Below are 25,798 nucleotides of genomic sequence, written 5' to 3'. Positions count from 1 at the left end.
CTAGTATTCCATTGTGTGTATGTACCAAAGCTTGTTTAACCATTCTTCTGTTGATGGGCATTTAGGCTGTCTCCATCTTTTTGAAATGTCTGTTGTTGACAGCATATTGAAGGATCATGTGTTTGTTTTTATCCGTTCTGCCCTTTATGTCTCTTGACTGATACATTTAATCTACTTATGTTCAGTGTAATTATCAATAGGTAAGAATTGATAGCTGTGAGAAGGATGTGACAGCAGAGTTCCTGGCCCTAGATGGAGCTCCTTTTGGCCTTAGTGGTACCTATATTCAGGGTACTCAATCTGGAAGTAGTTCATAGGGGTCCTTGATGGAGCTGCTCTCAGTGTCTGTTATGACAACAGGGAAGCTCAGGACAGGGTGACTGGTTAAATGCTGGTCTAGTGGCTCTGTGGTGTTTCTAGGTCTGGAGCTGAATCCACATGAATCCAGGCACCAAAGCAGTACAGTAAGCCCCACCTCACACTGGCATGGCTCCCATCCATGTTGCTCCAAACTCCTGGAGAGCAGGGTCTTCGCTGGGGGAACTTGCTTTGGTCACCAAGAAGTGTGAGGAAAAAGAAGAAATCATACCTTTCCCATCACCCACACGAATCTGCTCTGCCAGGCCAACTTCTGCTGCCCAAGCTGCTTACAAGATGGTCAAGCCACGTCTGGCTGACTGTTCACTGGTCAGTCTCCCTCTCTCGCCATCCCTACTCATCCTCTCTTCCCAGCAAGCACTCCATCCTCTTCTCTAACCTTTCTTATGAAGTTCAGGGTGGCAGAATTTTCATCTGTGTCTGTTTTATTTGCTCTGTCGTATTTTTGTTTAAGAGCGTCCGTGTAGAACATCTGCGTGGTCTGCCATCTAACAACAACAAAGTTTACTTAAACGTGAAGATCTTCCTGAATTCAGACTCAGGGCATTAACCTGGGCATTCTCTATGCTAAGTAAGATACCAGCTATAACAAAACTCCAAAATAATAGTTGATAAAACAAGAAACCATGAAACCATTGTCTGATAAAGCAATTCAAGTGGACAGTGTTTTGTTCTGCTGTGTATAAGGTTGCTATGGGTTGGTACTGACTCGATGGCACCTAACAACAATAACAACCATTCTTCATAGATCCTACTTTATAATTCAGCAGGGTTGCTGCAGCTCCAGACATCACGAATACATTCCGGCCAGTAGGAAAAATAGAAGAGAGGGAATGGAAGGCATCACTGTTCTTTGTAATACACCCCTCAGAGACTGCACACACTACTTCTGATTACACTCCGGTGACCAGACCTTAATATCATATTACCCCACATGCAAGGGGCCCTGGTAGTGTAGTGGATTAAGAACTGGTCTGTCAACCACAAAGTCAGCAGCTCGAATCTGCTGTGAAGAAAGATGAGACTTTCTGCTCCTGTAAAGATTTATAGCCTTGGAAACCCTATAGAGGGTTGCTGTGAGTCGGAACCCACACGGTGGCATGCAACCACCACAACCACCATGTGCAAGGGGAGCTTGAGGGTGCAGTCTTGTGCTGAGTGGCAAAGATTCTACTAGAATTTGAGATGGTATTACTAAAGGAAAGACGAGCGATGGATACAGGAGGCAGTTAATGTTGCTTTTCCCACTTTCCTAAGAACGCCTTTATTCGATTAATTTCTTTATATATCTTTTTGATACCAGAACCAGGGTTCTGCCTCTTTTGAATTCCATTTGCATCTCTGGGAAGGCAACTCACATTTATTGAAAACCTACTGTGTGCTGCTGCATCTGTGACATCAGTAATCTCCAATTTCTTTAGAGTCCATGCAGTGAGATGATTTTCCTCTGTACAGTTGCAGTTCCCTAGTCACAATGCTATCAGGAATGCATATGTTTCAGACTGGGGGACAGGCTGCATTCATTAGTAGTAACATTAAAGAGGGTACCCGCTGACTCGGGGTTCACTCTCTCCCTCCCAGCGGCAAAGCCAGTGCAGAGTGGACTCAGTCCCCCTGAGATTGGCCAGGTCACAGCATGGAGACGTGGTCCCTCGGGTCAGCTTCCTTCAGTTTGTTTGATTGGGACGACAAGCATACATCACAGGTACTTACTAAACCTGTGGCGAACCTACAGGGGATACTGTATCACGGTTTCTCAGTTTTAAGTCAGAACCACTTTCTCTGTCTATGTGAGGAGTTCTCTCAGTGGTGAATTCAGGAGGTACACAGGCTTTTTGAAAAGGTTCTGGTTTGGGAGTGGATTTTCTCCCCTGAGCATGGGCAGGAAAGTATTGGGAAGGTCTGCCCAGTAAGGCAGGGCAGATGGAATGTCACTATCTTTCCCTTCACCCTCTAGACCACCTACCTCCTACCTCTCTTTTCTGGCCATAACATACCTGGGCTTCCTTTGGAGAATCTACCTTTCCAACCTCAGACCTTTCTTTTCAGTGGGGCTAACGTTCTGGACTGCAGCAGCTTTCAGCATGTGAGCTGGCCTGGCCATTTCAGCCATGATCATGGGTTATCCAGTCTGGCCAATCTCAGCCTATGCACAGGTGTGAGCATGTGACCCAGGCCTGGCCAATGACAGCCCTCCCTGAGACTATTTAGGGAGCTAGCAGGAAAGAGAAGCCTTCTTTTTGCAGGCTGGAGCTGGTGGCTCTTTGTGCCACCTCTTGGAGCCAGTCTGCCTGAGAATGATGCTGACAGGGAGAGATGTGGGGTCAGCCCACCATCTAAACCACTGCAACCAGCTGTGCTTGTAGCCCTGGGCCCTTCATTCATGTGAACCAAACTCCTCCCTTGTGTTTCAGTCTGCCTGAGTTGAATTTCCTGTCACTTTAAACCAAAGGACTCCTGGCTGGCATCACCCGGTGAGACAGAGCCATGAGGGGCAACAGTGGAGACCCCAGGTATCCCTGCCTCAGGCCCACCACAGCACTGGGATCCTCCCATCTCTGGCCCCTCCACCCTTGCCCAAGGGAGTGACTCTTGGGATCTACTCCTTGACCCAATTCTCATTGCAGGTGGGGTGGACATTGCTCAAGTTCCTTACAGTCCATTACTGAATCCCCTCAAGGTCAATTTTGAGATTCCCTTCTGAAGATAAGGTGGCTCCAAGAGTTAGGAGAGGACTTTATTGTAGTTTTACAGGTCCCCTGATTCTGGCTCACCCAAAGCTGGACAATCACTCACCTCCCACTCCTATTCCTCCACTGCCTGCGGGGCTCTTGGTCATTTGCTCTGCTGACTGCCTAGTCCGGACCTCTGGGGACCAAAGATGAGGTGGAAGCAGTCCAGTTTTAACTCATCTCACAGATAAGATGCTTAAGAGCAACAATAGGCACCAGACATTAGCGCTGAGCTTTTAATGTCCTGGTTTGCCTTTTTCTCCAGGCAGAGCTGGAATTGGGAGTGGGGAGTTACTGAAGTCGACCCTGGCAGACTTAGAAGTGGACTGGCAGTCGATGAAGACAGGAGCTATAATCGGAACCTGAGCACCCCAGGAAAGGTGGGCTTGGCAGAATCTCCCACTGTTGGTTTCTAAGCTCTGTGAGAGCAGAGTGACACTGGGAACTCAGCTCTTCATTAAACATGAGCACGTGGACGTGACTTTTCAGCGCTCCTTCCTGATCTACAGACGTTTTGGCCTGAGAGCTGAGAGAAAGAGCTGGCAGAAGGGTATACTGGGTCTGGGCACCCACGCTGGAGGTGATGCCTGGACCCTGGGTCCAGACTCCAGGCCCCCGCTGCTGGTGTTTTCCCCTCCAGGGTTAGACAAATACATTCCCTTGATTATCCATTCTTGCAGCTGGACTTCCAACCCTGGTATGGCCTTGAACATCTGGCTAATTTTTTAAAACCTACTGAGGCTGAGAGAAACCCTATAGTCTGGATTCTCAATAGCAAAATGAGCACATATCAAGAGTTGATGATCACAGTAATTAATTAATCATATTAATTGGTATTATTAATAACATTAACTGTAGTCTGTACATCTCTTTATCTTTATACACACACACACACACACACACACAGAGTCTCATCTAGTCTTCACAGCATCCCTGTGTGGGAGGCAGGTCCAAAACTGGAATTTCTGTTCTATGGAGAAAGAAAGGGAGACCCAGAAGAAAGCAATTGCCCAAGGTCACGTAACCAAAAGTACAAGCCGCCATTGCCAAAGAGATTTAGAGAAGACTGTTAGGCATTCTCCAGACATTCATTTCTTCATTAATCTTCCATTCATTCCTTTATCCAGCAAGCATTTATTAAGCACCTACAGTGTGCCCTATTATGTGCTTGACACTTACCCATAAGCAGGAACACTTTTCCAGAGAACAAGAGTCCTTTTGTCCCTGAGAGATGAGGGAGGAGGGCAGATCCCCCCAGCCCCTCTATGAACTCCAGATTGGAGTTTTGGTGTATGTCCCTCCTCCGATAACCCCCACAAGGGGGTAGCTTCATTTTTCTCTCATTATTTCTCCTTTTCTTTTCTTTTCGATCCCGGAGCCTGTGTGTCCTCCTTCCAACAGGCACCCTCATGGTGTGGTGACTATGGCTTGGGGCAGGTGTGGGGGTTGTGATTCTCCTACAAGGGGCAGCGTTCTACGCAGGGCTTAGGCTGGGGCCACCTGGCTGGTCTCCGTCCTGGAGACAATGGTGGCCTCTTCCTCACCAAATAGGCTCTTGCCACAGCAGATGGTGGTGAGCATGCAGTTCCGGAACTGAAAGGCAAGGAGTGGGAGTCAGAAGTAGGGTCTCTCAGTGTGGGACCCTGGCACACTGGTGAGGGTGAAAATTTTCTTATAACTCTTTCCTTGCTTCTGCTACTCATGGCCTCCAACCCCCTCAAACGCGGCAAATTGTTCAGCAGAAATGACCTCCACTCTAAGATGACAAATACCAAACGCAAGGGGCTTTGTCACCAACAGAAAGAGGAACTAACATGCCAAGGGCTTCCTATAAATTATTTTTCCATGAAAGAGAAAGCTGAAGTGATTTGCCCAAGGTCTTACTGCTAGAAAATGGCAGCAGACCCCAGAGACTCTTGTTATTAAGGGCCATCAAGTCGGTTCTGACTCATAGCGACCCTGTATGGGGTTTCTAGGGAGCAGCTGGTGGGTTTGAACCACTGACCTTGTGGTTTGAAGTCCAGTGCTTACCCTACAATGCCACATCAGGAGTATATTGTTGTTGTTAAGTGCCGTGGAGTCACTTCCGACTCACAGCAACTCTGTTGAAGACGGTTTCTGAGGATGGCTGGTGAGCTTGAACTGCCAACATTGCAGCCCAGTGCATGAGCCCACGGCACCACGCCAGAACTCTAAGAGTCTATTGTTGTTGTTGTGAAGTGCCATCGAGTTGGTTCCGACCCATAGCGACCCTGTATAGGGTTTCTGAGGAGCAGCTGGTGAGCTTGAACTAATGACCTTGCAGCTCAAACGGCTTTGCAGTCTGGCGCATGAACCCACAGCGCCACGCCTAGGGACCTTCAAAATGTTCATGGAGTCCTGGTGTGGCGCTGTGTGTTAATGTGCTGGATTGCAAGGTAGGTTTGAACTGAAAGGTCGATGGTTCGAGCTCACCAGTCAAGTCTCAGAAACCCTATACAGGGTCGCTATGAGTCTGAAATGACTTGACGCCACTTAACAACAACAACAAAATGTTCATGGGAAAATTCTATCATCTTTTAATTCCGTATTTGCACGTGCTTTTTGAAGACCCTTGGTGTTTCCTTCTGGGAACTTGGGCAGGGACTCTTTAACCTTTACAGAATGAGACTTTTGAGCTTCTTGTTCAGCTCTTTGTGAAATGGTACTTTCCAATCCCAGTCCAGGGACTTGGGCTATTTGATGGTAAAACAGACTTCCTAAGCCACCTGGACCAGTGTTTGTCCAGTTTGAGCGAACATCAGAATTCTCTAGAGGGCTCGTTAGGAATGCAGACTCCTGGGCCCACTTCCAGAGGTTCTGGTATAGGGCTGGGTGGAGCCCAGTATCTACTGCCCCCTGTCCCCCCGTTGTAGAAGTACCTGCTTATTCATCATGATATAGATGACAGGGTTGTAGATGGAGGCGCTCTTGGCGAAGAACGCCGGGAGGGTCATGAAGATGGGCCCAAAGTTGGAGCCCTGGTGGGTGAAGATGTACAAGGCCACACCAGCGTAGGGCAGCCAGCATACCAGGAAGGCGATGACCATGAGGATGACCATGCGCGTGACCTCCTTCTCTGCTTTCTGGGTGGTGGCCGACTCTTGCTGCTGGGCAGCTGCCTGCAGGGGGAGAGGCCTGGGCTCCAGACTGACTCCAGTCAATGTACCTGTCCTCAGGACCCAGCCCAGTGGGGCACTGAGCAGGGGCAGGGCTGGGCCCACAGACCTCCTTGACTGTGAAGACCAGCTGGCCGTAACAGAAGAAGATGACCACCATGGGGATGGAGAAGTGGACCACGAACATGTAGATGACGAAGGACTCATTGCTGATCTCAGGCTTGAGCGTGTAGTAGTCGATCCCACACGAGCACTGCATGCCTTCCGGGATGTACCTGAAGCCAGGAAAGGAGGGCCCCCGCTCAACAGAGTCTCAGACCATGCAACACACTTATTGTGGGACCCTGTACCAGCCTCTGCCCTTCTCTGGGCCTCCCTCTCCTCCTCTGTAAAATGGGGAAAATAAAATACCTACTCAGCTGGGCGATGGTAAAAATGGGAACAACTGACGTAAGGGAGTCCCATGGGCCTTGTGAAGAAACAGTGTGGTTTTATCAATTTGGCAGCAGTTTGATCATGAAAGAATGCCTGTCTCTAGCCCAGCCCAGCTCTCAGCAGTACCAGGTGACCCCACATCTCCCTGTGTGGCTAGCCTCCCCAGTGTTTCAAGTTCTGTTTCTTCCTCAGAAGCTGGAGGTCAGGGCAAAGGTGGTGGCAGAATGTAAAATGCCTCCAGCTGTGTATTTGAGGAAGTTGGTACAAACTGGGCTCTCGCTAACAACAGGGTCAGAGTCTTTTCTACGCCAAAGAAGGGCATACAGAGTATACAGGAGTTTGTGTGTGATTTCTGGAGTCAGAAGCTCCTAGGAGGTGAGGTGGTGACAGAGAAATGGTATCTATGGAATGCCCATTGAAGAGTTTAACCACCAGATGGGAGAAGGCAAGGAAAGAGGTTGGGAGGAGGTGGGATGAGCTTAGGCGCAGGAAGGGCTGAGAATTTGACCCTGGGAAGATTAGAGAGGACGAACGGAAGGAGAGAGTGGGGTTGTCTTGGGAGCAGAGGGTCCGCAAGCCTCAGGATCCCCATCTTCTTTGACCACAACTCAAATCCTGCCACCCCCTCTCAGCTCAGCCCTCATCTGGAGACCACTGCCTGAGGCTGGACTGGACCCGTTCCTAGTAGCCAGTGTCTCTCTAGCTGCTCTGGGGAAGTTCAGTCTTCCCCATGCTGAGGCCCAAGGTCAAGGCTGCCCAGGGGACACGGGGCCAAGGAGGACTGGCATTGACCAAGGCTTAGCTGAGGATTAGCGACAAAGCCAAGGTGAAGGGTCAAGGCATCTCAGATTCTCCTTGGCTAGGGGCCTCTCAGCGTCTAGGATCAGCCTCCATGGCAGTGTTGGGGTTTGTTCTTCCTCTACTCTGGGAGAGTTGCTGGGGTGGGCACTGGGGTCGGGGCATAGGAGACAGGACTGGGTTTGAGTCCTGGCTGGGGAATCCTTCCCTTGTGCTCAGCCCAAGTACCTGGACCAGCCAACAAGTGGTGGTACTGCGCAGGCCAGAGCCATGACCCAGGTGAAGGCGACACCCATGATGGCGTGGTCCTCCCCGAAGCGGAAGTTGCTCATAGGCTTACACACCACCACATACCGCTCAATGGCCAGCACCACCAAGGACCACAGAGCAATTTCACCTGCAAGGTAATTAGCAGTCAATCAGTGAGGCCTCTGAAGGGAGGGCCAGGGGTGGGGGATGGGGTGAGTGGGCGGACCCCAAGGGGCTGAGCAGTCTTCAGCTAAGATGTCAGGACACTGACATCTGAATATATGTCAAGGCTGGGAACATTCCTGGCGACCTGGAGCCCAAGTCTCCCCTCCCCCAGACCCAGGGACCGTCTTCCTTGGAGCCAGGAAGATTGGGAGATGCTATATCCTGGAGGAGAAGGAAATGATGATGGAATTCACCTGCCCTGCACATCTGCGCGGAGCTCAGCAGGCTGTATGGATAACTTCTCAAACAAACTGGGACATTTCTGAGACCATGAGGGGACATTACTACCGAATCCAGGACAACAGCTGTGAACTGGACTGGCCCTGCAGAAAAGTGTCCACCTGATTGGGGAACCCCTGCCCCACTCTGGAACCTTCAGGACTGAGTCTGAGAACAATATGACTGTAGAAAGAAGTGAACACCCTGTGGTGGCCAGAACTCTGAGAGTGGACACAGCATACTGGACATGTGAGGGAGGCCAGGCGATGTATAGCATGCCACCCCGGCTTGGTCTAACTGCGTCTTTCCTCTCCTGATTGTCATGTCCCTGGGTCCGAGCCAGCAGCCCCCTGGGCTCGGGTCTGTCTTGTCACCTTCCTGAATGAGTCTCTCCCCTCTCCTCCCTCAGGGATCCATTATCCCTGCAGTACATCCACCCCACAAAGTTTCTAGTCAAGTGAAAGATAATATCTGAATGTAACTTTTAAAATGACACAGTCTGATACCTCCCTACGAAAGGGGCTACTTCAGACAGCGATGAGCTTACAAACACAAAAAACGTTCCAGCATAGCATAGAGGGGCACTCAGGTATGAAGTGGTCCAGGAAGGATGGAACCCACCACCCAGCAAGAGCATGTGGTACACAGGGAAAACAAAGACTGGAGAAAGGATGAGGGTCAGCTTCCCATTCCAGGTGGCTGGGACTCCTATAGCTCTATCCCCTGTGCCCGGTGGGGTCTGAGCCAGAGCAGCTGGTGCAAGGGCAGCAGAGACTTGGAGTTCAGAATCTGGTCTGAGGAACCACAGAGATGTGGGTCCCGAACTCAGCTCTTCCCCCTCCCCCCCTCCCAACTACTACAGGACCTTCAGCACTGGTGTCCTCTGAACCTCAGTGTCCTTGTTGCAAAACAGGACAATAGCCCCACTCCCAATGAGATAAAGAATGGCTGATAACTACCCTCAACACAAGTCATCTATCTTATTGTCACTGACAATATTAGTTGATTGAATAAATTTGGGTGTCCAATGGCACTGGAGTCCCTGGTGGTGCAAAAGAATTAACATCCTCGGCTACTAACTGAAACGTTGGTGGTTCATGTCCACCCAGAATCTACTTAGAGGGCCTGGTGATATGCGCAGTGCAGTTCTACTCTGACACACAAGGGGTTGCCATGACTTGAAGCAAACAGCACCTGTTGGACGCTGATGACTCCAGCAGGAAGAAAGCCTCTCAGCCTCGGTGCAGCATCTCCCCTCCCTCACCCCCCCCCCAACCCGCCCCACTGTCCACCTCCTCCAGGCTCTTACCACCCATGGTGGCGAAGAAGCCCTCTAGGTTGCACCCTGTGGGCCCGAATACAAAGTATCCATGCAGAGAGGTGTAGAGGGTGGTGGTGAAGCCACCAAAGACCATGAAGAGGTCGGCCACGGCCAGGTTGAGCAGGATGTAGTTGAGTGGGGTGCGTAGCTTCTTGTGCTGTACGGTCACGTAGAGCGTGAGGAAGTTGATGGGGAAGCCAAGCACAATGAGCAGGAACATGTAGGCGGCCAGCATGGAGAACTGCCAGGGCTCTGCCAGGTAGTACTGTGGGGACTCGAAGGGGCTGCGTACCACGCCCGTCTGGTTGGAGAAGGGCACGTAGAAGTCCGGGCCCTCTGTCCCGTTCATGGCTGCAGCCTCACAGCTGCCAGCAACTTCGACTTGGGAGTGCTGCCCAAGCCTGAGCTCGGTCACTAGGTGCTTGCAGATGACTCTTGGCTTGCACCCCAACTGCCACACCCCCCAGGCCCTTATAAAGTGACCTCCCCTCCCTAAGCTCCAGGCTGAATCAGCACTTGGGAGATTAGGGAGTTATTAATCAGATTACTCCCCCCTACAACCAGGATCTAATTGACTTTCAAGAGGGGTCAAGGTGATAGCAGCCTGAGCCTGGGGTTGGTGAAGGCAGGCTCAGGGCCACAGCAACATGAAGACAGCCCTCCCTATCTCATTCTGGTGGCTCAGCCTGGGTCTGCAGCTTCTCCACTTCACAGCCAAACCAAACCAAATCCAATGATGTCGACGCAGTTCTGATCCGTAACAACTCTATAGGACAGTACAGATTCATTCCTTAGGGTTTCTGAGACTGTAAATCTTTACGGGAGTAAACAGTCTCATCTTTCTCCCATGTACTAGCTGGTAGGTTTGAACTGTTAACCTTCTGGCTAGCAGCCAAGCACTTAACCCACTGTGATACCAGGGCTCCATTGCCCCTCAATCCAGGTCTCTCTCCCGATGGTACCAAGAGGGGTGGGGCCTCTCTTCTATTTTCCTTCATTACTCACCTATTCCTTCTCTACCCAGATTGCTTCAAGGCTCACTCAGATTATGAGCTTCTTGGGGTGATGTGTGTTCTGCCAGCTTCGGCACATCTGTCAAATAGCCAGCCCAATGGGGCCTTGGTGGTCACTACAGAGTGTTAGACTCTACTCACCATTCATTAAGCATCTTTGTGCAAACCCTTGGGGACACAAAGACTGCTCAGGGAAGCTTTGGGACTGGAAAAACTCTAATGTGGGAAGGAAGAGACCCCAATCCATGGAGAGGGAAGGGTTAGGGAGGCTAGGTTGGAGTCTTTGGGGTGGATGTAAAAGAAGAAAAGGACTGAGCAGAGAGCAGGTATCTGGGGCCCGAGGCCCAGGAGTATGGCCACATGCCACCAAAGGGCAGGAGAAGGGCTATGGCTGGCTCTGATGGGCATTGAATGCCAACCCTGGCATCCAGCTTTACCCTGGAGGGCATTGGAGAGTGGTCTGAGCAGACCAGAGGGAATCAAGGTGACTTATAAGCCCATTAGAGATGGGTTAGGGTCTGAGGTTGGAGGAGGGAGCAGGGGGTGGGGGTAACTAGAGTGGGGATCTTGTAGGTAGGAGGGGGCTATGTGGAGGGTACAGGTAAGGCACCCCGCCCTGTTGCAGATTTCAGTATGAAAGGCAGGCGAACTCAGGAAACACAAGATTGGTAGAGACACAAGGCCGACATCTGGCGTGTCTGCCTCCAGGTGGGCCAGGAGAGTGGGCCTGGAATGCTTCCTGACAGTAGCCCCCAAGGGCTGGTCTCTGGAGACAGGACATACAGTAAGTTAGGAAGTGATGGGGACATGTAACCTGCATGCTAACGTGGCTGGGCACAGCAGGCACCATTTCCGTGAGCACAAGGAGTTCAAGAGCATGCCAACTAGGGTGAGCAAGGCAGTGAGGGAGGGGACAGGACAGGTCACCCGCAGGGGCTGGGGACCACTGCTCATTCCACAGACATTTAACCAGCACCTTTTTAAAACCCTTTTATACTGTGAATTGGGTAAAAGTTGACAAAGTGGTTGGGTTTTCCCTCCAACAATTCATGTACCTTTTGTTTCAGATCACTGGTGCAATACCTACAATATCACAGCGCTTAGTCCACTTCCTGTATTTCCTGCTCCCATTCCTCCTTCTCTCCTGACTTGGAACGTCGTCCTTTTGATCTCAAGCTGTTGACTATTCTAAGGTGTGTGTACCTCGTGGTATCATTCTGCCTTTTATAGACCTGTGCATTGTTTGGCTGAAGACTGAGTCACGGAAGTGAGTTCAATTCCAGACCTGTGAGGTTCCAGCAGTCTGTATCCAACCAGTAAGCCTGCTGTTCTTCGTGAGTTTGAGTTTTGTTCCACATTTGCCTCCCTTTCCATGCAAGACCTTCTAATGTGATCCCTTCCGGGGCAGTTGGTACTGGTAGCCAGGTCCCATCTAGTTCTGGTCTCAGGTTGTGGAGACTGATAATCATGTGGTCCATTGTCCACTGGACTGATTGTTTCCATGTACCATCAATTTCAATCACTCTTCTTCCCTCCAGACAGGAAGAGACCAGTAGCTACATCTTAGATGACCTCTCATGAGCTTTTAAGACCCTTGTCACTACTCACCAAAGTAGGCTATAGAACACTGTCTTTGTGGACTATGTTATGCCAGTTGACCTTGAAGCCATGATGACCATGGTCCTGAGCTCCCGGGTCCAACAATTCATTCCTTCAAAGGGTTTAGTTATGTCTAAGGAGCTTTCATAATGTTGCCCCCTGTATGCTCTACCACATTCATGGATAAATTTTCAGGTAAATACCCATGTACAGATGCCCTCTGCCCAGTCTTCATATAGGATAAGCACACTGTAGAATAAGATGCTGAAGAAGACCTAAACTTCAAGTTTGGTGGTTCAAACTCACCAGCTGCTCCTTGTAAACCCTATACAGAGTGGCTATGAGTTGGAACCGACTCCACAGCACTTAACAACAACAACCTTTGTATATCTGTGGATATACTCCCACTGTCCCCCACTGGCCAGTCAGCCTGCATGTCCATTCTTGTATCTGCCATTACAAGAGGACATTATGCCGAGGGCAGTATCAAGTACCTTCTGTGTTTCAAGACAATGTGCTGAGTTCTGGGAGACACAGCAGTGATCAAGACAGAGCCCTTGGCTTCAAGAGGCTTGCTCTTTAGAAGGAAGGGAGGAGGTCCCAAACAGATGATGAAATAAGTAGCAAGTATTAACTACAGAAAAGAGGAGACTTGTCATGACTCACCCCATCCTAGCAATGGTTTCATAGCCAGGGAGGCCTCTGGGAAGGTGAAGTTTGAGCTGAGAACTGAATGATGGTATGGGAACAGACAAACCAACATTGGTGGGGGTACAGGGGTGGCAGAAGAAACTGCCTTCCCCTGAGTCAGTGTCTCTGTCTCAGACTGCCCTCCTGTTATGGGTTGAATCTTGTTCCTCAGAATACCTGTTGTATAAATCCTAACCTCCATGTCTGTGGTTATAAACCCACTTGGAAATGTGTTGTCTTTGTTATGTTAATCAGGCAGAATTAGTGTAGTCTGTGTTGTGAGTCTTTTGAGATATAAAATAGATCGAGCAAGCAAGGGGAGCAGGCAGAGATGGGAGGAGATGCCACATGAACATCAGCCAGGAGCCAAGGAAGCAGACGCTGAAGAGACAAGGATCTTTCCCAGAGCTGACAGGGAGAGAAAGGCTTCCCCTAGAACCCCCTCCCTGAATTCAGACTTCTAGCCTTGGAAACTAGAGTCCTGGTGTGGTGCTGTGGGATAAAGCGCTGGAGCGCAAGGTCGTTTTGAATCACAAGGTTGGTGGTTCAAACTCACCAGCTGCTCCTTGAAAACCCTATATAGTGAGTTGGACCTGACTCGACCGCACTTATCAATAATAACAGCCTCTGAAACTAGGAGAAAATAGATTTCTGTTTGTTCAAGGGACCTGCTTGTGATATTTGTTATACCTTCCCACCCTGGTTCTGATCTGCTCACAAAAGCGCCTTGCTGACTCCAGCCCATCTGAGGCTCGAGACATCCCCCATGTCCAGCCCTATAGGGGTCTGACAGGCTTTTCACAGGCAGGACTGAGAATGTGTTGATGAAGAGGAGGCAGTACTGACTTCTCCAAATTTAAGGTACTTGGTGATGATTATGCCCAATGTTAACAAGGTCAAACTTTGTTGTTGTAAAGTGCCATTGAGTCAGTTCCGACCCATAGCAACCCTGTACAGGGTTTCCAAGGAGCGTGACTGGTGAGCTTGAACTGCCAACCTTGAGGTTCAAACCTACTTTGCAGTCCAGCACATTAACCTACAGTGCTACACCAGGACTCCAAGGTCAAGGTGGACAGTTGATTTCCACAGTCCTTGTCAGAGGAGGTGTGTTCTTATCCTGGGAATGCCCATCGTCACCCTGCCTGGCCAAGCCTGACCCTCACACCAGCTCTCCTCCACCTCCTTTCTGAGGATCAGGGCTGTTTGGAAGCATTTTATGTATACTCTATTCACATGTTTTTGTCACTCTCCCTTGTTCCTGACACACAGTGGGCACATCATGCGTATGTTTATCTCCACTAGAAAGAACTGGGATTTCTGTCTGCTTTGTTCGCCAAGTCTGACACATAGTAAATCCAAACCCAGTGCCACTGAGGCGGTTTGGACTCATAGAGATCCTATGTAGAGTTTCCAAGGTTGTAAATCTTTAGGGAGTGGAAAGCCTCCTGTTGATTCTGTGGAGCAACCGGGATTCAAACTGCTAACCTTGTGGTTAGCAGCCCAGTGTGTAACTCATTACGTAACCACCAGGGCTCCTTAATCTGTGTTGAGGGACTTAACAACACGGGAGGGAAGAAGTGGGTGCACATGTGGACCATCTAGGTGAGCTGGGGGAGGATTTCCCCTCTCTGTGAGAAAGAGGTCATCTCCCTATCTATCATGCTGTGGGGAGTATGTGAAGTCTGGAAAGCAGGAGGAAGAATTAAAAAAAAAGAGAGAGAAAGCTTTTTGTTGAAAACCAGACTTGCTCAGGGCTGGCAGCACCTCTCTGTAGCAGGCGGCACCTCTCTGACTTCCCAGCCCCATTTTGCAGAAGGAGAGACTGAGGCTCACAGTCCCAGAACAGATACTTTCCAACAGCTTCCTGGGGTGTCCTACTGCCCCCTGTGAGAGACACCAGGACAGAGTTTAGGTGGGTGGGCTGGTGGGAAAACATATAGGTGAAATAGCTGTCACTTGAGAGGCGGGTCACCCGAGACCCAGGGACGCCCTGCTTGCCTTCTCTGGGCCTCAGTTTGCTTAGACTAGGACATTTCGAAAGGTCTGCCATGGACTGCTAGCTACAAGGTCAGCAGTTCAATTTACTAGCTTCTCTGTGGGAGAAAGATGAGGCTTTCTGCTCCTGTAAAGATGTACAGCCTCGGAAACCCTGTACAGCAGGGGTGGGGAACTTCTGGCAAAACCATTTGTTCTGGTCTTGCCAAGGCAAGTGCAGTTCCAGCCGTCATCACATTTGTGCCTGTTCCCTACTCTGTAAAATGGGACTCACAGCCACGTGCTCACTACATGTTGCCCACAGCACAGCAGCATTCTTTCTGAGTCTTGTTCAGGTAACAGCCCACCCGACAAACTAGGCCCTCCGCCACCACTTCCCTTTTCTAGGAAGAGTCTTTTTATTTGTCTGCTTATTAGCTGCCCGCCTCATCCCAGGTTTATGTGTGAGGTGGGGCCTGCCCCTGTGACCACAGGAGAGATGGGGCAGAGCTGGACGTGGACCCTCTGGAAAGTCAGGTTGAAGATCTGTGAGGAGCTTGGACAGGTGGGCATTGTGTGCTGCTATCTCGTGGCCCCGGAGCCCCAGCCTCCTGGAGTCCTCAGAGGATTAGGGGCTTAGCCTCTTAGCCTCAGCTTGGAAGGTTGAGGGGGCTGCTCCATCAACAACTTGCCCCCCGCCGCCAGCTCCTCTGCTCCCTTCTACTCTGTCCTGTGTCCCAAACAAGGCTGTACCCTGTCTGGAGAATGAAGGGGAGACTCAGCTGGGAATGTCCAGGTGGACTTGGAGGAAGATCCTCCGACTTCGTCTTTACCTTCATCCCTCCACCTCTTTTCCTTCTTTCTCTTATCACTTGTCAAACACCTTCCATGTCCCAGGCCCTAGACTAGGTGCTGTGGACACTGAGAAGAAGCATGGACTCAGGGCAGCAGGTAGGCGAGATTCGAGAGGAGTAGGGATTGGCTCTCAGCCCCAATGCCGAGGGAGCCCAAAGGAGCAAGCGGCAGACCAGAGGAAGGCTGGGAGGACGTCTTGGACAGAAGACAGAGCACTGGCCTTGAAGGAGGGTCATGTGCTACCAGGAGCTGCTGGGCTACAGCATGGGGAAACCAAGTCCCATGGCAGCCAGCTGACAGAGGCAGGGCCAGAGCCCAGGTCCGCCTTACTCGTTCTTACATCCTCCTTCCTCAAACAGGCACGACACCCCTCTCCTTAGTTCAGTGGGCAGAAACATGAAGGCCAGCACCCCCACACCTCTCACCTAAATGTGAAGACTGAGGCACAGAGAGGACAGTGGCCGGCAGAAGCACCCCGAGCTTGGGATTGGACTGAGTCAGGGCGAGGCAGCGGGCAACGCATCCGTGCAAGGCTGCGACAGGGTTTGAGTCTGTCAACGAAAGCTGGGGGGCTGTTGCTGGGCCTCAGTCTCTGTGTCTGCGAGATGGGGGTGGGATGGCCTATGGAGGAGCTGTGGCAATGGTTGTTGGGATGCAGACTCCTCATTCTTGCGCCCCTCAGCTGGGGGGGGGCGCGCCTGCTGAGTCTCAGGCAGGGCCCCTCCTTCCCCCCCCCACCTCCAGTCCTGGACCATCTGATCTGTCACTTTTTCCCTCTCCCGTTTTCCCAGCCATATGCAAATGATTTCAGTTCAAGTAATGCGCTAATGGAAACCCTAACACATTAATAAATGTTTAGCAAGATAGAGAGCATGCATGATCGTAAGTAATTAGATACTCGACGGAGGAGTTCTGTTGGCACAACTGTCTGGCTCTTTATTTTCCTCCATCATCTCCAGAGAGACATGCAGAGGAAGGTGGTGAAGAGAGACCGGTCCAGGCTGGAGCAGGCCCTGGGTTTGGCTCCAGTGTTTTCCACAGAAGGGGAGGGGGGCTCTGTAAACCACTTTCCCTCGCCAGGCCCGTGACATCACCATGCCAACGCGACCTCTTCTTACCTGCCCACTTCATATGTGTGGGATGCCAGATAGGTCCTTTCTTCTGCATCCGTTTGTCATCAAGGTCCCATGTCACAACCTGAGAAGGTAGGGTGGTGGCTGAAGAGAGCAGGGGCTTTGGGGATGGACAAGAGCTTCTGATGCCCCCTCCCCCTCCCCATTGGCTATGAAATGGAAATGACACTCCTTCCTTCCCAGAGCTGGTGTGAGAAGTAAGACAACATGTGAAATGAGGCTGGCACAGAAAAGGGCCCCAAGAAAGGTGCTTCTCCCCTCTCCTCCAGCCTCCGTACCGTCTGCCACCCACCATCCCTCTGGCTGATGGATTGGACATGGTTAAGCTCAAAGGAAAAGATTCTGGAGGTTTGGAGTTTCCAATGAAACCTGTCTGCTTAAGAAGTCGAGAAGGGCAGGTCTCCGGGTGATCTGGAATGCTCTAAGGGGCACCTGACCAGATCCCCACCCAGGGACTTTTGTTCCAACTCTTGCCATCTTTGGACCCAGGTATCGTATTTTCTTGTCAAGCTAGGTTCCCGGTTAAACCAAAATAAATAAATAACCAAACTGCCTCCCCACCCCTTCCCATATTGCCGTTTCGATTAGATTACATTTTAAGAGCACACAAATATAATGTTCCTCTTGGATCAAATTAGAAACAGGTGCACTTTTGCATAAGGAAATTAAGTTGCAGACAATATGAAGATTTGCTAAAATGCAGACACTGATGAAAATAAGTAGCCCTTTTATTTGTAATTATTGAGGCAATCTGTTCGCAAAGTGTACATGTTAATGGTCTGACAGATCTGTGGACTCCGGCAGGCTGCTGGGAACAACTCAAGTCGCCATTTGGAAAGTAACAGATTTTTTTCCTTAGAAAATATATGTACATTCTCGCCCCGTCTCCTAATGCTATTTACAAGGCACAGAATGCCATAAATAGGAATTCCACGGTTACACAGGCCCCTCCTGGAAAAGGAAACTGCATCTGGCCCAAGACACGTTCTCAGGGGCTGGGATCGTCAATGCGCCGTCGGCAGTAGGGGCAGCAGGTGTGCTGGAGGACCAGGAGTTCATAGTCCTCCGAGTGGAACATCTGCGGAAAGACAAGGCCCAGCTCAGTCCTGCTCCTGGGGGCAGGCAGTGTGTGGGGCGACCACCCTGTGTCTGACTATGTGTGAAATGTGTGAGGTGTGCTCCTGCCCTGGGGGACCTTTGAGAAACAGCGACAGAGAAGACTGCACTTGGGCTGCCCTGGGTACCTGGAAGCAGGAGGGGCACATGGTGATGGACGCGTCCGGCAGGAGCGAGCGGAAGTACTGCCACTGCAGGGGCTGCGGCCAGCGCTTGATGAGGACATCCCGGCGGCTCATGGAGCGCAGCACGGACCGGCTCACCACGACTGGCACAAACTCCGAGCCACCCTGCTGTGGGCCCAGGAAAGGTAGGGGCACTGGCTTCACTCAGGGTGGGCCCTAGGGGCTCCCTGCCGGCACCTGTTGGCCCCAGGCAGCTCTGGCAGGGGCCAGCCCTGCCTCCTGCCCAGCTGGACACTTGTCTCCCATCATGCACTCTAGGTCTTGTTTCAGCCGTTGAGGAACACAAACCTGCTGGCTCCCTCAGCCTGCTGCCAGCTCCTGCCCTCCCTTCACCCACACACCTCCCCGCTGGGCCCGCTGTCCCCAAGAGACGAGCTCACCTCGAAGCTTAGCTTTGCTGTGAATGGGTCATCCCCAGCCATGGAGTCCACGGTCTCATCCAGTCTCAGAGTCTGACAGTCTGGAGGGTGTGGTCAAGGATGGACTCGGAGGCCCAGTTTGGAAATAAGCGCACCCTCCACGCAATGTTAGGGGCTCCCTCCAGCCCCAGCGGAGCAGGCTTCCAGGGAAAGGGACAGAGGTCAGGTGACATGTCCTGAGGCCCAGGAATGACAGGGAAGGCGAGGCAATGGCGGAACCTCTGTGGTGAGGGGACAGTCAGGGTCTTCAGCAAATCACCCTCGTGTTTCCCTCCTCAGGCCCCGCCCTGCCCTTCTGAACAAGCCCCTGGTGATATGTGGGCACCCAAGGTTGAGAAGTGCTGGTCCAGGGCTGGCTGGACACTTCACCATCTACCCTCCAGCCGGCCAAGCTGGCAGCCCTCGCTGTGGCCGTGTGAGGGGTGAGGTCATCCAAGGCCAGCATGCCAAGAGACAACACCGCCTCCTGGCACAGTGGGGGCGCACCTGGGCCCAGCCACTGCCACGCTGCTAACACCCTTTCATGTGTTCAGCCGCAGAGTCGTGGCTTCTGCCACTTTCATGTAAACGAGGCCTGTCTAGAACCCTTGGGGCTATCGATGGTGGTGGTGATGTGCCGTGGAGTTGGTTCTGACTCACAGAGACCCTGCATAGGGTTTCCGAGGCTGTAAATCTATACAGGAGCAGAAAGCCCCCTCTTTCTTCTAAGAACAGCTGGTAGATTTGAACTGCTGCCCTTGAGACTAGCAGCCCAACTTGTAACCACTACACTATCAGAGCGCCTTGGGACCACCAATGAGGAAACTGGCTATCATGAGGCCATTTTATGATTCAGAAGTTTTAGGATCCCTCTACAAACAAAGCACAGGAAACCAACCGAGGCCGCATTCCCTGTTCCACCCGCCAAGTGTGGAGCCCTGGGGCCCTCAGTATCCCAGCACCACTGGCCTGGGCCTGCTCCCCACCTCCCGTCAGTCAGGCCGGGGCCTACTCCCCACCTCCCGTCAGTCCCGGCCTGGGCCTCCTACACTCAGGATACTGTTGCTGGTGATCTCCTGCCACTTGCCTTCCTGCTTACTAGGTCTGGGAGCCTCCAGGTTGATGAGGGCGATGGCCTCTTCATCGGAGATCCCCTCCTCCAGGTAGAACTCCACCAGGTGCAGGACCTCTGGAGGCCCGGGGCACAGGTGCTCTCAGCAGGCAGCACGTGAGGCCGTGTGGCTCCCAGAGCCCTGTCCTCAGCAGGCAGGCTGTACCCCACTGCGGTGCACCCCCTCTTGTCACAGGTTCTCCTCCTACCACTGGCCTGGAAGAAGCCTGTGGGTGTGGGCATGTGTGTGGGGATCCATGTGTGCATATGGACAGGATGGTGGGTAAGTGTGTGGGGTGGGTGAATGTGTGTCCACGTGTATGCAGTGTATATGTTGTGTGTGTGTGTGTGGAAGGGTGTACATGTCTATGGGTGTCTATGTGTGTTGGGTGTCTATGAGTGTGGGGGTGTGTGTGGGAGTGGGTGGGGGCTTCAGCCTTTCTTTCTTGCCCCTGGCCAGGCTCCTCTGAGGGAGAAGAGGCCTGTGCCCTCCTCTAAGAATCCTGACTACATACCACCCGGCCTGGTCCTTCATGCAAAGCCATCAGCGGTTCTGGGAAGGGAGTGTGAGGCCACTCAGTGGAGTGAGCAATACGGCAGCTGCAGGGGACTCACCGTAGGAAGATGCGGAGAAGACGAAGGGCTGGCGGCAGTTGATGCACACGTTGCCCAGGTTGTTGAGCAGCGGGTTGTTGGTGGAACAGCGGTAACACAAGGGCACCAGCTCCTACAAAGACACCGTCCAGGGTGAGCACAACTCGTCCCGCGCCCACACTTACGCCCTGGGCCTGGGAGATGCACGAGGAGGTGCTGCAGAGACATCAGAGACCCTCCACTTTGTCACTTGAAGGTCTCGTGCCCCAGACACGTCCTTTGCAGGAAGGGGTCTAGCCGGACTCCTCTGCAGGCAGGAAGGAACAAGAACCACAACCTCCATTATTAGCAACGTGCCCCACTCAGGTGCTGTGCCGAGCATGCTACCTGTGCTGTCTCATTCAGCCTCTCAGTCACCTGTGGGAAAGGGGTTCTGCAAATGACCCATGTGACAGAAGGAGAAACGGATGCTGAGAAAGACTGAGACCCAGCTAAAACACGGCAGCATTGCAAATGAGCCCAGGGGCCTGCTCTGAGTGTGAAGGAGGTGGTCTGGGCGCGGGGCGCTGCAAACCAGAGGTGGACAGTCAGGATGACAGAGTGGTGAGAGCCACCTTCCTAATGGAACCTGCGGCCAGGCAGGAAGTTATCAGAGGAGCCCCATGGAAAAAGCGGGAAGGTCTCCCTCACGGGGCGGGGCCTCACCTCACTGTCCTGGAAAGGCTTGGAGCGGATGGTCAGGCTGCCCAGCTCGATGGACTTCTGGAATCTGGCAGGGATCTGCAGGCCCTGCAGCTTGTCGTAGGCGTGCCGGGCCAGCTTGTACGCACCCAGAGCCTTGCTCTGTTTGGCCAGGGTGAAGAGCGTGTTCCTGTGCCCAAGGTTAAGGACTGCAGCAGCCCAGATGACCAGGAGCACCCACACAGCTGGGCAGGGCACCACAGCCCAGGGATTTTTCCAGACATCAAGACAGTGAGTTCACATTAATGTTTTAACCCCGTTCAGAGGTTGCTGAGTTGGAATCTACTTGACGGCACTTTAACAACAGCAAGGTCCTTGTGTGAGGCCGCAGCATAGGCACCGGACTAGAAGGTCGGGTTGGATTGTAAGGTCGGTGGTTCAAACTCACCATCTGTTCTTCTTGTGTCCTGGCCCAGCCTTAGCTAAAGCCCTGCCAGGTGTAGTGTGAGGCAGAGGCCTGCGGACCCTCCTGGACTTGTCTTCTGGACTCCGACCTCAGGCCAGCTCTGGTTCTGACCTGTACAGCTGTCCGCCCCAGCAGGGTTAATGCCCCTACCTCCTTCAGTAGCTCCTCACATGACACCCAAGTCCCAGCCTCCTCCCACACTCTCTCTCCAGCTCAACTCGGTTATCAGTAGTTACATGGCATTGAGGGTCCTCCTGTCTCCACCACAAGCCAGGCAGCACAGGGCACAGTCTAATTACTCCAGGCTGAGAGAGTTAGGGGCAGGCTCAGGCCAGGCTGGCTTGGCAGGGAACGCTCCCCCAGGCAGGGCTCTCATTGATTTGGGGGTGGCTCCCCTGAAATGTAAATGATGTGCTGGAACCTCAGCAACGTGCACCTCTGGGCCCTGTCCTGGGTGGAGCATGAGGGGCTGTGCATACAACAGGAGGAGCTATTTGGCTAGGAAGGGGCTGAAGAAAACCCACTCTGACCCATAGAGTGAACTGCTCCCTAGGGTCGCCAAGGCTGCCTCATCTTTCTCCTGTAGAGCAGCTGGTGGGTCTGACCACGGCCTCTGGAACAGTCCAATGCTTAACCCACAGTGCCACTGGGACTCCTTTCAAGACCTTAAGAGACTGTGATTCCAGCTTGGTTCCTTTCTGGAAACACAGGTTTTTTGAGGGCCCTTCTCTGCTGTCTGTGGTTCTCCCTGCCCACCCAGGCTTGTCAACACCAGGCTGTCCCCACACACTCCCTCCTGTCTGCCGCTGACTGCTTGTCCCCTCCTAAAGGCAGCCTGCCCTGACCAGGGGCCCAGCCTCAGTCCCATTCCACCCTGGACTACAGCTCATGAGATGCAGCTTTGTCACTTGGTACCTGGCCTGGTGCCCGGGACCCAGCAGGTGCTCCATCCATCTGGGCTCCAAACACCTCCCTACACCACCACACACTCAGGTGAACTGCCCAGCATTCCTGCCTGAAGGCCTAGAGCTTCCAAAATTTTTCTCACGCCCTCATTTGTGGGTTCCGGGAGGGCTTGGGACAAAGTGTTGGCTAGAGACCCACTTCTGGGCCCAGCCCAGAGATCCCTGAAAGCTAATCTACTTTTGGCAGTGGCCCCTCAGCCTCCCAGGCTGTGCCAGGCCTATAGGAACAGTGCGGCGGCAGGCAGGGCTCTGTCTCTTTGCTCTTAGGGCTGTTGGAAAGAAGGCAGTTCTGCCGGTAAAGTGCTCTGGAGGAACTCTGGGGCCATTAGACGAGAGGGGTGGGGAAGGGGTGGGTGGGAGAAAAAGGATACACTTTAGAGATGCCCAAGGGAGTGTCCTTGGTCAGGCTGTGCAGCAGGAACCTGGAGATGTTGAAAAGGGTTTCGGGAAGATGGAAACTGAAGGGCTCCTCCTACAGTGAAGAAAAGCGAACAGGAGCTTAATCCTCATTGGAACCACTGCAGAGCCACCCTAGAGCGGAGGCGCGGAGGACCTTCACAGTGCCCAGAGCGGGTGCCACGGTCACAGCCATGGTCTCCACTGCTCTGACAAGGAGAACTGAGACTCACAGAGATGATCCACCCAGCCACCCAGCTAGATTCAAGCAGAGCTGGGATTCAACCCACATCTGCTTCCAAAGTCCAAGAACGTCTTCCTCCCAAGTTGCACAACTCCTGTTGCTATTATGTGCCATGGAGTTGGTTCCGACTCACAGTGACCTGGTATAGGGTTTCGGAGGCTGTAAATCTTTGAGAGAGCAGAAATCCTCCTCTTTCTCACATGGGGCAGCTAGTGGGCTTGAACTGCCGACTTTGTGCCTAGCAGTCCAGTGCTTATCCTACAGAGCCACATGATTCAAGTTCCTTGCCTTCAGTTCGCTTTACAAGTGAAGGCCTCTTTTGCAATATAGGGGGCTGCACAGCCCAGGATGAGATCATCCCCTCCTGTGCTCCCCCCAGCGGTACCCTCACTGAGACTCCACCAAGCTCAGCAACACGGAGCCCCTCCACGGCTAATGTCCAGACCTGAAACCAAGGGAGTCTCCTCCCTTCAGGAGACGGCCCATAAATGCTTAGGATACCGTGCACCACATCATTCGCCAACGGAGACCGCTGATTACCACTAATGCTTTAGAAGACAGTGACAGCAGCCAGCCTCCCCCCGCCCCTTTGCAGGCACTTAAATGGCAATAAACGGGCAATTCTTGAAGGCTCTTGCTGGGTCGTACTCCTCACTGGGCCTGGAGTTGGTCTAAATTCCTGAGGACAGACTCTGGGCTCCTGTCTGTCTCTTTAGTTCCCACCTATGTTTCTATGGCCTCTCTGCATTCCAGGAGCCTTCATTAGGAAAGCCAGGGCAGTGACCACCACAGGTTACAGTGCTAGGTGTGGAGAGTCAATGATGCCCAGCAGAGACCCCAACGAGCTCCTCCCATCTGGGAAGGGCCCCACCCCCCATCACTTAGAGGCAGGCAGGGCCCTCTCCTCCGTCTGCCCCACCCTTCCTCACTTACAGGAGGGCTTCTCACAGGGCTCTAAGTGCTATCCAGTGGCTGCTTGTTTATGGGTCTCCTGAGGCTGGAACAGCTAGTCCACTGCAGGGGTTTGCTGACTAAAGGAATGACCCAATGCTGAAGCCTCCCGGCAGCACACTGGAGAGGGAACAAGGTGTGGGGCATGGAGAGGAAGCTGGATCCCACCGAGGCTGAGCTGGGGCCCTGAGGGACTCCAGGGACACTTATCTAGGAACATTTTGGGCCAGACATGCTCTCAAGTGTTGTCCACACATTGTTGTTGTTAAGTGCCACCAAGTCGGTTTCGACTCATAGTAACCCTGCATAGGGTTTCCGAGGAGCGGCTGATGGGTCTGAATTACTGACTTTCCAGTTAGCAGTCCAGTGTTTATCCTACAGTGCCACACCAGGACCCCTCCAAGCATTAGCTCATTTCATTTCCACACCCACCCCACCAAGCAGGTCCTATTGCTATCCTCATTTTATAGAGAAGGAAATGAAGCAGGAAGCCGTCACCCACTGGCCCGAGGTCAATCAGTGGTGCTGGGCAGAGGCAGTGGTCCGCCTCCAGGGCTCAGGCTGGTCTGCAGGTTGGAGGGGGGAGGCTGGTAAGAGCACAGGCTCCCAAGCTGGCCTATCTGGGTCCAAGTCCTGGCTCTGCTATTTATCAGCTATGGGATCTCATTCTACCACCGCAGGTTCCTCACCCATAAAATAGCCTTGTTAAAAAGACTGCATTAGTTGATACAATGTCCTCTGGTATGGAATAAGTGCTCAATAAAAAAGGCTGGTTATTGATGGTGCTGTGGAATAAACACTGGACTGCTAACCACAAGGTTGGCAGTTCAAACCCACCAGGTGCTCCGAAGGAGAAAGATGAGGCTTTCTGCTCCTGTGAAGATTTATGGGGACGGGGTCACTAAGAATCATGGTCAACTCTTTGGCAGTGAGCTTTGGGTATTGTTGGTGCTGAAGTTCTGGAGTGGCAAAAACAGTTAAGCAGTTACTACTAACTAAAAGGTTAGCAGTTTGAACCCATACTGAAGCACCTTGGGAGAAAGACCACGGTCAGGAAATCCCCACAGAAGCACAGCTCTACTCTGACCACACGAGCTGGACATGAGTCAGAATCAACTCGACGTTGATCTTATCCTTCCAGCTTACCAGCACAGGGCCAGGCCCATCCAGGAACTCAATCAGGAGATCACTGATTAGAATGCATGGGACGAGGAAGCTGTGGGCAGCCTGTCACCTGGTCTTTATTGCCAGTGGACAGACTAAAAGTGGCTTCGTCTACACAGTCAGTGACTAGAAAGAAGTACTGTTTGTGGTACTTGCTCTGGTTTTATACAGAAGGAAAGTCAGGATAGAGAGGAAGTAAATTTGCTCAAAGACACACAGCAAGTAAGTGGCAGGGCCAGGAAGGAAGCCCGAGCCTAGAAGAAACGGTCTCCATGGATTTTCCACCCGCCGTCAGGTTTAGAAAGAGACAGTCTTTCTAAAGACTTTCTAAAGAATCCAGAGTCTACCTGAGTCATCAGAGTCTGAACCAAGCAACCAGAAAGGCCCATGCGAGCTAAGTAGCAAACAAGTGGGTAGTCAAGGAAATACAGAGCTTCTAACCCTCCCTCCCCAAAGGAGACTAGGATTTCCCAGCCGTCCACCATGACGCCATGGGTTTGGGTTGTATGCAGAGGTGTGCTGCTCTGTAAACCATGCCCGGTGTCCTAGCCCCCCGCACAGCCACCTTACCGTGTACCGCTGGATGGCATGGTAGCCGTGGTATAGCTCGGCCAAGTGCTGGAAGTGGTGGAATTTGTCAAGCATCATGTCCTTCTGGGCAGGAGCTGCTGCATATGGTGGGCAGAGAGTGAGACGGGAGGCAAGACAAGGGGTTAAGCCCAGTCTCTGGCTGCCAGCTGGCCACGGAAGAAGGGCTGGGGAGGCGGGC

At 52.3% G+C, this 25,798-nt stretch overlaps 2 protein-coding genes across 2 annotated transcripts in view; both read right to left on the bottom strand.

Annotated features, from left to right (window-relative positions):
* Positions 1-4,520: 4,520 nt before the first annotated feature.
* RHO (rhodopsin) lies at positions 4,521-9,924 on the bottom strand. Its single transcript, XM_006868670.1, has 5 exons — positions 9,483-9,924; positions 7,709-7,877; positions 6,357-6,522; positions 6,011-6,250; positions 4,521-4,703 (listed from the first exon to the last, which is right to left on the bottom strand). The coding sequence occupies exons 1-5, from the start codon at positions 9,841-9,843 to the stop codon at positions 4,596-4,598; spliced, it is 1,044 nt and encodes a 347-aa protein (XP_006868732.1). The 5' UTR covers positions 9,844-9,924; the 3' UTR covers positions 4,521-4,595.
* Positions 9,925-17,746: 7,822 nt separating this feature from the next.
* IFT122 (intraflagellar transport 122 homolog (Chlamydomonas)) overlaps positions 17,747-25,798 on the bottom strand; it is a 69,608-nt gene continuing 61,556 nt past the window's right edge. The window contains exons 21-28 of the mRNA XM_006868669.1: positions 25,600-25,694; positions 22,646-22,746; positions 20,868-21,033; positions 20,184-20,295; positions 19,518-19,646; positions 18,440-18,519; positions 18,003-18,167; positions 17,747-17,836 (exon numbers count right to left, since the gene is read on the bottom strand). Coding sequence (XP_006868731.1) covers positions 17,747-17,836; positions 18,003-18,167; positions 18,440-18,519; positions 19,518-19,646; positions 20,184-20,295; positions 20,868-21,033; positions 22,646-22,746; positions 25,600-25,694 — 938 coding nt within the window. The remainder of the gene's footprint in view (positions 17,837-18,002; positions 18,168-18,439; positions 18,520-19,517; positions 19,647-20,183; positions 20,296-20,867; positions 21,034-22,645; positions 22,747-25,599; positions 25,695-25,798) is intronic.

Source organism: Chrysochloris asiatica, unplaced genomic scaffold (genome assembly GCF_000296735.1).
Source record: "Chrysochloris asiatica unplaced genomic scaffold, ChrAsi1.0 scaffold00121, whole genome shotgun sequence".
Lineage (NCBI taxonomy): Eukaryota > Metazoa > Chordata > Mammalia > Afrosoricida > Chrysochloridae > Chrysochloris > Chrysochloris asiatica.
Note: the sequence above shows the minus strand (reverse complement) of the source record. Positions and strands in the feature narration are given on the sequence as shown.